The following is a 12,405-nucleotide window of genomic DNA, read 5'->3' as shown; positions in this document are numbered from 1 at the left end:
TGCAAATACATGGTCTTAGTTCTCCTAAACATACAATCTAGAAAAACTGTGGTGACTTAGGACCGAAATATTATTTTCTGTTAATGGTGTTTTAAATACTTACTTGCATGCTGTTAATAGCAATAAAATAGCTCCTGCTAAAGTCAATTGTCAGCTATAGTTCTCCTCAGTTTGGCAGAATAAAGCTTTAAATGAAAATATACACAATTTCCTCCTTGCTTGAGGTGCTATTCATAAAACATTCAACTTTTATCCTTTGCACGTAAGAAGAGACTCCTGAAAGACCTGAGCTTTAGCAGCAGGAGCACGGTGCAACATCTCTGGTTGAAAAACCACTTTAATCTGGAGGCAACAAACAGGAGAGATTAATGGCTTCAGTTTGGACACATTCAGCCAAGTGCCACCTTCATTGTTTAGCAAAGCTAGAAAGGACACGATTACTTGGGAGTTAAGAAAGAAAATATTGACTTGGTTCATAATCTTAAAATGCATTCTTATTTACCTGAATATCACATAGAAGTAGGAATATTCTACTACACTATAGTAAAATAGTCCCATACCAGCAAAACTGCTTAAATATATGATTAAGCATCAGATGAAATTTCATGAACTGCAATAGCAAAAGATGTATGCACATAATTAAAATTGTAGGTAATGTTATAGGACTTAAACAGGTGCTTAACTATTAGTTTTTGCACCTGTTTAATGTTATTTTTCTGATGGACTTTGTCTACTATCTCTCTTACGCTAAAGGAGATTTGGAATTTGCCATGGTACAAAATAAAAGTAAAGTTAAAAACTTTGAGGGAGAACGCTTTCATTGGACATTTTTAAATAGGTATACCTTAAACTTTATGTTCCTCTGGACTAGTTGCGTCAACTGAATCCTTGGGCACATCTGGTTGAATCCTTTGGCACAAAAATAGTTTATAAAAGGTTAGGCTGAACTTTGATGCATCAACTGTGTTTTTTTTTTTTCCTATTGTAGTTTAAGGACAATTTGCTTATTTTCTGCTGTGAGTGAAACAGTCGAAAATTTCAATTAATATTACCTTTCAAAGGTATGATGAAACACAGTGATAGTGGGCCCAGAAAACTTCATTTTTCTGTTTCTCTAGGAATGAAGGATTTTTTTTTTTCTGTGGTAGTTTGTATGGGTGTTGCAAAAGTGAGACCTAAGACTTTTCCAAAGGTTTAACTCTCGGCATATGATAACGCAACAAGGAAAAAAAGAGCACCATCCTGTCCTTTGCGACAATGTGTTGTACTTAACACTTTTTAAACAAGGCCATTTAAATATAGCTGATAGGCTGAGGAAGGCAAGTTTTACCAATTGTCCTATAAGCCTTAAAATATCAAACAGAAATAAGTCTCAATGTTGCAAGTGTGAAGTTAGGCACATGGCACGATGGTGTTTGCATTGGTGTCAGTTATGCAAGTTGAGGCAATCAGGTAGAACGCTATGAAGTTCCCAGATCTTCCCTTCCCAGCCTTACCTAAATATCTTTGAAACTGGTGTTTTTTGTTTGTTTGTTCGTTTTTCTAGAAAATTACTGGACTAATAAAATTAAATTTATTACTAAGCTTTCAAGGGCCTATAGAAGCAGTGAAACTAAAATGGTCAAGTGCAGAATATATAGAAGCTTAGTTAATAGATCACCCACAGTAAGAAATCTAATAAAGCTAAAAGCCAAAACAAAACAGCTCCGCCACCTCCAGCCCTGAAAATACCTCAGCTGTCCATTGGATGACAGAGCTATTCAGTCCAAGAATCCTTTAAGCCCATGTCTGCCTTATGAGACTCCAAGTGCAAAAAGCTTCTGTGTTTTTGTCAAGACTGCAGTGATAGAATATTCTTGCAGTGGATTTAATTCATCCCTGGCAGTTACTCCATTGATATTGGGGGCTATTTTTATAGTATATTGCTTCGAGGCACTGTGCTTTGAAGCTTAATTTCTCTCCTTCTTGCAAAGGAAAAAGAATCCTACTGCCTTGGGAAAAGGAGTTAGCTCAGAGAAGAATTATATCGCCATTCCATATATAAGAAAAAAGAACTTGTGTGAGAGAGGGCAATGAATATCTGATTTCTTGTCTCATGAAGACAGAACCTCTTGTCTGTATGGAAAGTCATCGTGTGATTCATGCTACTTCACTTGTGCATTGACCCCACTCTTGCCTCTGTTTTTCTTGTGTGGTTACTATGAATAAGAATTTCTTGCCTGTCCTGGCACTGACACAGTTAAATAATAGTTAGAGAGCTAGCCATGCCTTTCTGATCTAAGATCATGTGTGTGCAATCAAGCACTTTGTGTAGTAGTAATGAAGGAAAGGCAGACAAAAGCTGTGCATGCAGCCTGTCATTCTTGTAATAGTTGAATGTGTTCTGTTATAACATTCCAGCAAAAGAAAGAAAAAACAATGATGATTTCAGTTCCCTACTACCTCCCTCCAAGATGCATTTCCTTCAAGTCACCACCTTGGCTAATCAAGTAGCATTCATCCAGTCCTGGGTCCAGGAGTTGTGTCATCTGTTTGTGTGCTAAACAACTGTCAAGCAAACTTAAATTTTATTTTGATGTGTTATGAACTTGTAGTAAATTGCTGGCAGGAAAGTCATTAATTGAATGCATGTTAGTGACTTAAAAAGAAAAATAAATGGCTAAATAGATTAAAATAAAATGTAGATTAAAGGAGAAAAATGGTCTCTGTGCTTAATATTCCATGAGCTAGATAACTAGTTCTGATTTTTCTTATTTCAAGCATTGTGAAAATGTACAAAATCTCCTAGCCAGATGCTAGTAATCAATCCTACTGTAAAATATACATTAGATTATTAACTTTGTGGAGTAGTTTAACTGCATGCTAACCTGAAAGTAGAGAAGAAACAGCATATTTGAATAAGGCCATCTTAATATTTTGTATCTCACTGACTGGAGAGTAACATTTCAAAATAAACGTATTTCGAAGAAGGAATGAAATGGTATAAATGTAACACCATGAGTGTAGTAGATATGAATTCCATAGACCATTAGTCTTTAAAATGGCCTGTTTGAGGCTATAAACGCATACATTCAGCTCCTGGCTCCTCACAGCTATCACTGCTCTTATGCAGGGCACTGAGAGGTTGCTATAGTAACCTTGCTTCAATGACAGTGAGGAGTCCGGCTGTCTGTGTAAATAAAATATTCCAGGGCTGTGGACGACCAATGACTTGATTAATGTAGCACTTAGGTCCACTGAAGGGTTACTTGGTCCCATGTGGATTAGACCCCTGACTCGTGAAGTATGAGCAAAAGCCAACTTGGGAAGCCAATTTCACGTTGAACGGGTTAGTTGCTACAAAGGTGCTGTTCATCCCCAAAGCCTTCACACTGCACCCTGTTATCCTTTGCTGTTGCAGGCTCATGAGAAGACAGCACCAGCATTGACCTCACCTGTGAACTTGCCCTCGGGGAAGAAGATCTGGTTTGAGGAAAGAGATTTGGAAAACCAAGGAGGAACAGTTTCTGTGAAGCTGAAGTAAGTCAAAATGTTATATACAACTGTTAAATCCACAGTCCGATACCAATGGAGACGGGACAATTCCTTTCAGAGAGAAGACCAGATTTCACTGTGGTTAGATAACAGGAATAATTCAATGGTAGTCTGTGCTGATCTAGCACAGGGATATGATGGTGAAAGGATGAGAATTTTTAGGTCAGAATAAGAAGGAAATAGATTTTGGAATCAGATTGCATTTGAATCCTGCTGAGGGTTTCTGGCAGTTACTCCAGGGGTAGGAACTCCAGTAAAGCTTTATAGTGGGGGGCTACATAGAGGACCTGGTGAAGTCTTGACAGGAAAAGCTGTAATTTGTGTTGTAGTTTCCCCATAGTGGGGAAGCTCTCATAGGAGTGAATTTCTTTTACCAGGCCTCCTATTTCTGTGATATTTGTAGGATCTTTGAAGCTTTCCTCCAAAGCTGGTTTTAGTTAAATGTGTCCACTAGATACCAAATAGAACGGAGGGGGCAGGTACAGACAGACCCAGTAATTATGAATGCTCTGTTACCATTGGAAACCAAGCCTAAAAATACTCATGTAGCCACAGCTCAGCTGTGCTACCAATTGAAGTTGCAGGGTAAGCCTGTGAAACAACACTCGAGTCTAAGCCAGAAAAAAAAAAAAAGAAAGAAAAAAAAGGGGGGGAAAAAGTGTTAAAGTTGTAGTCCCTTGTGAGCCTTCTTTCAGTCTTCTGTTCTACAAAGAAAACCTCTCATTCCCTTAGAAGAGTCCCCACTCTTTTCCTTTTTGTCTTGTCCTGAAAAGCCAGATCAGTTCTGTGACTTGCTTTGTTGGGGCTGTCAGCCCTTTCTCCAAGCGAGCCTAGCGCGATAGCGACGGCTCTCCACGGGAAAAGGGACAAACCAATTCTGCATCAGCAATTCAATGTGTGCTGCTGTCCTTCCCTCCGCCTCGGCACAAAGGTGGTTTTGTTCGTGCTCAGGAACCTGCTAAGAAAGTTTGGATGTGAAATGAGCCCTTCCCTGGAAAAGAGGGAAGGGGTAGAACACACGGCTAGCGGCTGCTGGAGACAAACTTCCAGCCACCCCCTCGGCCGGTTCTCACACTAAGAATGGCTATAGCCTCAGCTGGTTGTTTTGCTGTGTCACAGGCAGCAGATGTTTTTCTAAATCCTCAACAGAAAGAATTTTGAGATATATTTAGATAGGGGAGAACTTAAAGAAGAGAAAAGGTACTTTCCTCTCATTCACAGGATATATGAAATTTTGTTTATATTGATATTTGCTTCAGTTCAAAATTGTAGGAGCTGTCAGAAGGGTGCGAGAGAGATAAAATAGTTAATCCTATGGAGAGGTGACCTTTACTTGAGCAGATTAACAGTAGATGTATTTAAAATAAATATTCCCTAATGGTCCCATTGGTGTGTAATCTCTGATAAAATAGGTTCTGATCCTGAAAAACCTTGTGCTGGTCTAATTTTAACTGCTTGTTCCTTGGGCAATCAAGAATTTGTGGGACCAGAGATGGCCACTTCTTTCTTCTTCTTCCTCTCAGATATGAGGCGGGTGTCTTGAGTACAGGGGAGTCTTGTGTGTGTATTAATCTTGTGAAAAGATAGCCCTTGAGCACATTTCAATGTTTAGTTTACAGTGTACCCAGCGGGGCTCAGGCACCCAAATTAACGCGTACTTGATTTTGAAGGCCAAGTTAAACCCTCCGTGCAATAGCAGAGGAGGTTAAGAAGGAATCGTTTGTTTCCTTTCCTTTTGCTGCCACAAAAGATGGTTTACATATCTTGAGGCAAAGAAAGAAAACTTAATGCCTCTATGAGAAATCTTAAAGAATTGACTGTACCTGGCAAGCTGTCCCATTTCTTTCTTTCTAAGTTCTGTGTCTGTTCTCAAGTTCAAGGCTATGAATTTTCAGCATAGAGAAATATAGTCCCCAGCAATTTTATATGTTATGATAAGGTATAGGAAAGAGAAAGTCTTAGCAAACTTCTTCCTGCTTTTTTGGCTAAAATGATTGGCTATGGCTAAAATTGACCTTTGTTTCTGCCATCTGGCACTTCAAGTTCAAATGTTGGCCATGGATTTGAAAGGAAAAAATGCCTAGTCATCTTCCTCAACATCACTGCCAGCGTGGAGACATGAGTTGTGGAGGAGGCAACAGCTCCTGGACCTCTCCTCCATCAGAGGAGCAGGCCAGCTCAGCTGGTTGCATTGCAGCCCTGTTGGCGAGGCCTGTGAAGGCATTACATGAGGTTCTATTTATACATAGGACAAAGGAAGGGTGGAAGGAAATAAAGGTGAATGAACCGTTTTATTGAAAATTAGTTCATGCTTTCAGTGAAGGTCTATTTCTCCTGGTGAAATTGCCAACATCCCTTAATTCACATCACTTTAGAATGAAGTGACTTCTATGTATAAGAAAGATAGAATTGTCTTCTCTGCATTGTTAAATAACGTTTACCTAAGGATATACAACATGTAAATTTGAAATGGGTACTGTAGACCTGGTGGTATCTGTATTATCATCTCTAGTCTGAGGCCTTTAGTCAAAAGAGAAAGTCCTATTATTAAAGAGCACTGTCTCATTTCATTTTTCTTTTTATTTTCTGAGTTGGATTTTCTCCACATCATCCTTACAATGCTTTTCTGAGAAGATATGTGCTATGATTTCATGTTACTTCATGCAACTTTTTAAGTTGCACTTTCTTCTGTTAAAATTTGTTTTATGAGTCGAGAAAGGAAAGATTCTGTATTTCCTTGCTGAATGATCTTCACCAATTCTATGGAGTCTTATGATTTTTCCTTTTACTTTCTTTTCTCCTCTTTGTGCAATTACTATGTGAAAAGCGCAGACCACACTTACATTAAACCACACGCCATAATCTATGTTTTTTGTGGTAGAATTTTTTTTTCTTTTGTGCTGAAACATATCTTATGTTAAGCTGAGTCATCCAACACTAGAAGAGGTATTAGTTTGTCCCACGAAGTATCCATTTTGTTTTGCTGAGTTACAATGGGCATGTTTCTTAAACTCTGCACCTCATTTTCCATACTGAGTATTATTGACCATAGTAGTCTAGAATGTAGTGGGGCAAGATTGTACTGGAGGGGAGAATGACCTGCCTCAAATTCCTCCCCGTATGTTTCCCCAATTAAAGTAAATCGAAAAGAAACAGCCTCATCCTGCTTGCTGTACCGAAGGTGGACTGGTTGTGAGGAGGAAATGGGCCTCTGGATTTATCTTCCCATGGAAGAGGAGATGACCTTTGAGGTCTGGTAGTTAAGTACTGCTTAAGACTGGGCTTAATAGCACAAACCACCCATCAGTAAAGTGCATAAGGAAACAGGTATTGCGGGTGACCTGCTAACGTGCTAATTGCTTGACCAATTGTTAGTTGTTAATTATATTATTCTTTTTATGATTTTTAATATTGGAGCTGTATCATTAGACCAAATGTTTGTGCTACATGCTGTGATTTTGAGCAATTCATAGTATTGTATATAGTATATAGTATATAGAAATAGTATAATATGTAATAGTATATTATGTCATTGGGGGCTGTTGTGGCACCTTTTTTTTTTTTTTTTTTTTTGGGGTGGGGAGAGAAAACCAAAGCTTGCTTTGCTCTTTTCGTGTCTTTCAAGGTGAATGGAAGGCAAGTTTTGGCTTCTATAGTCTTTTATCAAGAAGCTAATTTTGAATCATACCACAAAATTAAAGAAGGCTTAGTGAAGGTGCAGTATTCACAATGTCTGCTTAAAATATTTTTATGAAATAGCTTGCTAAGATAGAAAGTAACCTTGGTAAATCAATCAAGAACCTCTGCAAACAATGTTTTGTACTTCCATTTAATTGTTTCTACACATGTAGTCAATGGCAGCATTTTGTTTATCCTCTGTCACTGTTATTGCAACTCTCAGTTTCATTTGATTTTTCTTTCCTTTTCTTCATGGATGAATTAACTAAATATAATTATTTTATTGTATTTTATTTAGAATTTTCTTATATGAGTTTTGTGAGTTTCCCTGGAAACAAGAAAACATTGAAATAAGGTCAGAAAAATGGCATCATACCAAACATTGTTTCTGGTTTCTTAGTCGCAGCTTAATATTGGATAGAAGTTGCTGAAGAGTCCAACTGTTAGCTGATATTGGCAGGTAACTTATGTATGAAGATAAGTATGGTATGTTTGTTTTAATCAGAAGAAAGTCAACAGGAATACTTTGCAACAAAGAGTCACTGTGTCATTAAAAACATAAAACGAATAGTTCTTTTCTCCTTCCTGGCATGCATTCTGGAGTAGCTTTATTCTGCCACCATCTGATTGTGCTTTGTCACCGTCTCAAGATTGCATTGGTTCCATTTTACACAGTCTGTGTCAGCCAAGATCTTTCAGATGGTAAGGCTGAAAACTCCTCTCTGGCTCTCTTCACACACATATTTATGGAGTATTTTCTGATTTTTAATAGATGAAAATGTTAGTCCTTCGAACGCGAATCGGACAGGTTTTAATGTTAATACAAAGGTCATTCCTAAAGGTTAAGTGCTTTATAAATAGCCAGATTGTTCCCTCCACTCACTACAAGTCTGCAATCTGCTTACTATATGCAGAGTCAGGGAAAGGCTGTAAATATAATGCTGAAGGCAGACGCTTGGAACTATTGCTCTTGCTTCTCTCTAGCTTATGCAACTGTTTGCAGTAGTTTATTGCCAACAGAACTGCTGTTTCTTATTACTTTGTAAAGCTACAAGCCTTCTGCACACACTTCCATTCCAATACTCCTGAACAGATCATCTGTGTGAGGACAGTTTGCAAGACCAAGCCCATAAACAGAAAGCCACAAATATGTTATCACCTGCTTAGGTGGTTTAGACCTGAGCTAGCTCATGAAGTTAGCCACCTGAAGTTGTGGCTGGGAGCAGCTACTAGTCAAAATTTTGGCCAGGGAAACATATTACTCAAATCCTATCCAAACAGATTGTTCTACCCACTTCTCTCCTACATCTTCTTTGCTTTGGAAATGGCTCAGATTCCTACTATCTCTTATCTCTTGTGTGTCTCTTATCTCTTGTCTATAGAGATATAAATATCTGTTGACTTTTTCATCCAGCTATTCAAAGCAGAGCCTAAAAATGTAGAGATTATCTGCATCTGTAGCCTTCTCTCTGCAGGCAGACCTAGGGAATCTCTGATGATAGATAGCATCCTTGCTCCACAGGAGTTTAATTCCATTGAAGGAGACTAGGGCACTAGGGAATGTGCTGCCCTTACAAATTCCTGCATCAAAGCAGTGTCATCTGTAATACCTGTCTGACACTGGTGATCTCTGAGAACTCCCTATAATTTATAGTCTAATCTGTTAACAAGATGTAGGAAGGAAGGATGAATTTTATGTAAATGTGGTCAGAAAACTTCTGGAACTAATTGCTTAAAATGGGTGGAGAAAGCTGATGGAGCATGACAGACACAGAGACATTTTTTCCTGCTGTCAGCAGAGATAGTGTTGATTAACTGGGCTTAGTATAGCACTGCATATATTACTTTAGGAGGATATTGCTAGTCCTGGGAAATTGCATGAAGTGTTGATGGACTTAACAGGCCATACTATATTAGTGCAGGTGCAAATTAAGGAAGCCTTAGAGCTATATCTCTGCAGATAAAGCCACTATTATTTGGTGAAGTTTGGCATCAAGTTATTGTCCTGTTCTATTGTTAATATTTTAATTGATAATGAAAAGGGGAAAGAAATGCAAAAATGAGGTATTGAAGCTGTATTTGTAGAATGACATGATATCTTCAGCATGGACCCTCATAAAACCTCAAATTCAGGAGTAATGCCAGGCAAATCCTCCCCACTTCACAGTGGAGAGATGTTGTCGACAACATCCAGGTCCAAATAGAATCTCCTTAGTGCTGGCTCCTCCTCAGACATATAAAATCAGTGACCATGACCTTTTCGCAGGGATAGCTGGTGGTTGGGGAGCAAAATTCAAGAAAAACATAGTTCAAAGAGCAGTAATTAGAAAATAAGATGGGGTGAGCTTGCAAATTACCAATTGAATGTAAGAGTATGCTAAGATGCAGCTAACATGAAATAACTCAAAATCTAATCTCTGTCTAGAAACAGCTGTAGCTGGACTGATGGGCAGTAGTGACAAAAAAAAAAGTCATCTAAAGGAAATAATTAATTGTCTCTGTTTGTAAACAAAGGGGTGAGAACATGAAATGGCTACAGGGGTCTGAAAAATTGAAGGTTGAGATTTTAGTGGGTCTCCTTTAACAGAGCAAAAAAAATACAAATGAGCCTCTGAGCAGAGCACAAGGTTATGTAGCAGTCACGCCATATTCTGCCTTACTTATCTGGGACAGAGTGCCAGATCTGCATCACTGTTACATAAGCCTGCTGACCTGTATATAGAGCTCTGTGCTGATCACAGAATCGTGGAATCATAGAATGGTTAAGGTTGGAAGGGACTTCTGGACATCATCTAGTCTAAGCCCCCGGAACATGCAGGGTCACCTAGAGCATGTGGCACAGGACTGCGTCCAAGCGGGCCTTGAAGATCTCCAGATAGGAATTTAAGAAGAATAAATCATTTTCAGCTCTGTCAATGTACAGATGTGAAAATAGTGTCTTTTTAAGTTTTAAGTGTCTTTTTGTTTTCTGTTTGCCTTTTCTGGAATTGTATGGCTATACAAGATATGCTTAAGGGAAAAAAACACACAACACTTGTTATTCCCTGAAGGGGGTTGCTTTTGAAAATGGAACTGGGAGAGGATGAATACTTGGGATGCGGAGGAAGGGCAGGGAGGTTATGAAGGCTGTGAAAGTGCAGTCTGCTGAGTGATGGGTCAAACGATAGGTATATGGGTCGGAACCACAGGATGTGCTGCATACCATCCAGAATTGCATTGTCTAAGAGGAGCAGCATGGTAAAAAGATCATTACATTTTGCAGAGGATTTTGATAGATTTGTTTATTTTGGATTTATTCTGATTAGAGGTTTTTTGGTTTTGTTTTTTTAATTAAGTTAATGGTACCTGGAACAGGAGGCATTTGAAGCCTTGGGTCCCCAGCTCAAGGCAGTCTGTGTAGATACTCTAGCTGCCTGGACTGCCAAGGAGTTGTACCTTGACAGAGCTTCCAGATTTGCTTCTTGTCTGTACTGGTGGGCTAACAGGGAGCTGGCAGTCTCGGAGTTTATGAGCAGGGATCCTCTGCTCTGAGTTTCTTGGCAACTTGCCTAATGAGATCTGTAGCAGAGCCAGCAGCTTAGAAACTCAGATCTCTGAGACATTCCTGGAGCAATAACTTCTTTCAAACTCCCACTCTCTGTCAATCTGCCAGGAGTACTGTTGAAGAACAGGGTTAGGGACCTGGCAGGAATTCAGACACGGTTCCTGCAGCCTCATCAAAATTAAATGTTCTGTGTAAAATGTTTATGATTGCTTTTAGTTATCCCGTACTGCAACCCTAGCATTTTAGGGCCTGATTCTGGAGCTCCTGCAACCTCTTGCTTTAGATGTAATGGGTACAAAGCCCATTGAGGAGGAAGAGATCTCTGCACCAACCTAGCAGTTCTGCCAGCTCTGAATCATTTTTGCTGTGGTCTAGGATTTATTGTCATGTTCATAAATGCCTCTGGCTGGGTCAGGCTAGAAACCAGCTCATCTCTTGCATACAGCTCTAAAGCAGGGATGCAAATCAGCTGCAGCTCTTCATGTGGCACTAGGTTGGCTTGTAATCAAATGACCTCCAAATCCCAACTGTCCTCATGGCATATGAAGACGTGGTTGTTCAGAAAATCTTTTGGCTACCCCATCTGGCTGAGATGATGGTGCTGCAATGACAGATGAAATACGTATTGGTACTCTGAAATTTTCCTTTGCCTGCCTTGGGGCTGACCTTACTCAGGTCAGCTGAGTAAGAGCTGAGAAACTCTGAGTAGAGATATTGGTCCAGTGCAGTCAGAAAACTTGCCTGGGCGTATGTGTGTCCCACTTAAAATTTAATGCACTTAAAATTTAATGCAGACATTTCCCATGTAAGTTACGGCACCTTGAAGGCTATTGTAATTTATACTTATAATCCATGACTATGGAGTGATGCTACAGAGCAGGCTGGGGTCACTGGTAGTGAGCATGCTCTCACTTTTCTAGCCATGGGTCAGGAAGATGATGGTACCACAGGCTGAGTGGATCACAGCTGTGGCCCCTCTAAGGTGAGCTAGGGTTACAGATGCAATGCAGAGCTGCCCAAATGAAGGAGAGAATCTGCACTGCTGCATTTATCTTGTCCGATTTCCAAATTTGTCAGTGCTCAGGGGGACAGGATTGTAGCAAAGTTGACTTCCTGCTATGTAGGTCATTCGCTGGACGCTGAATCCTTCACTACAGGGCATAAAACTTGACCATGGAAGCTTGCTGTTCCTCCGTAAATATTGATGAAAATAGCAGATGTTTCTTTTTTATTAACTGTTTTTAAATAGTTAGATTTGGGATGCGATTGCTTAGATTTTTACTGTTAGTGAGGCATTAAAATATGTTGTAGTGACATTGTGTTGCAATCACTACTTAACAGTAGTTTTTAGATTGCTGCATCTGAATGCAATTCACAGTTGATATGGAGGTTTTCCAGATGATACTTGGGCTACCAGCAGATCTCTCATGCTAGTCTACCCCATAGCACCCCAGAAATTGTGGCCATGTATCCTTTGTGGCTGCCAGACCTACAGCAGCAAAACCTGCTGTAGATTGGTCTGGCAACAGAGTGAGGAAGGAAACAAAACAATCCATTTGCTATCAGCCAGCTCCCAGACATCTAGTGATATTGTTCTGACTGCCACTTGAAAAAAAAAAATATCCAAGGTACTCTAGCAGTTATTCTGG

At 39.5% G+C, this 12,405-nt stretch overlaps 1 protein-coding gene across 1 annotated transcript in view; it reads left to right on the top strand.

The window, feature by feature from the left end:
• CUNH4orf50 (chromosome unknown C4orf50 homolog) overlaps positions 1-3,523 on the top strand; it is a 54,401-nt gene extending 50,878 nt beyond the window's left edge. The window contains exon 15 of the mRNA XM_088540070.1: positions 3,401-3,523. Within this exon, the coding sequence (XP_088396196.1) occupies positions 3,401-3,523 (123 nt within the window). The remainder of the gene's footprint in view (positions 1-3,400) is intronic.
• Positions 3,524-12,405: the final 8,882 nt, after the last annotated feature.

This window comes from Tinamus guttatus, unplaced genomic scaffold (genome assembly GCF_059628265.1).
Source record: "Tinamus guttatus ecotype Peru unplaced genomic scaffold, ASM5962826v1 Tinamus_guttatus_pri_ptg000052l, whole genome shotgun sequence".
Classification (NCBI taxonomy): domain Eukaryota; kingdom Metazoa; phylum Chordata; class Aves; order Tinamiformes; family Tinamidae; genus Tinamus; species Tinamus guttatus.
This window is presented reverse-complemented; position numbering and strand designations above follow the sequence as displayed.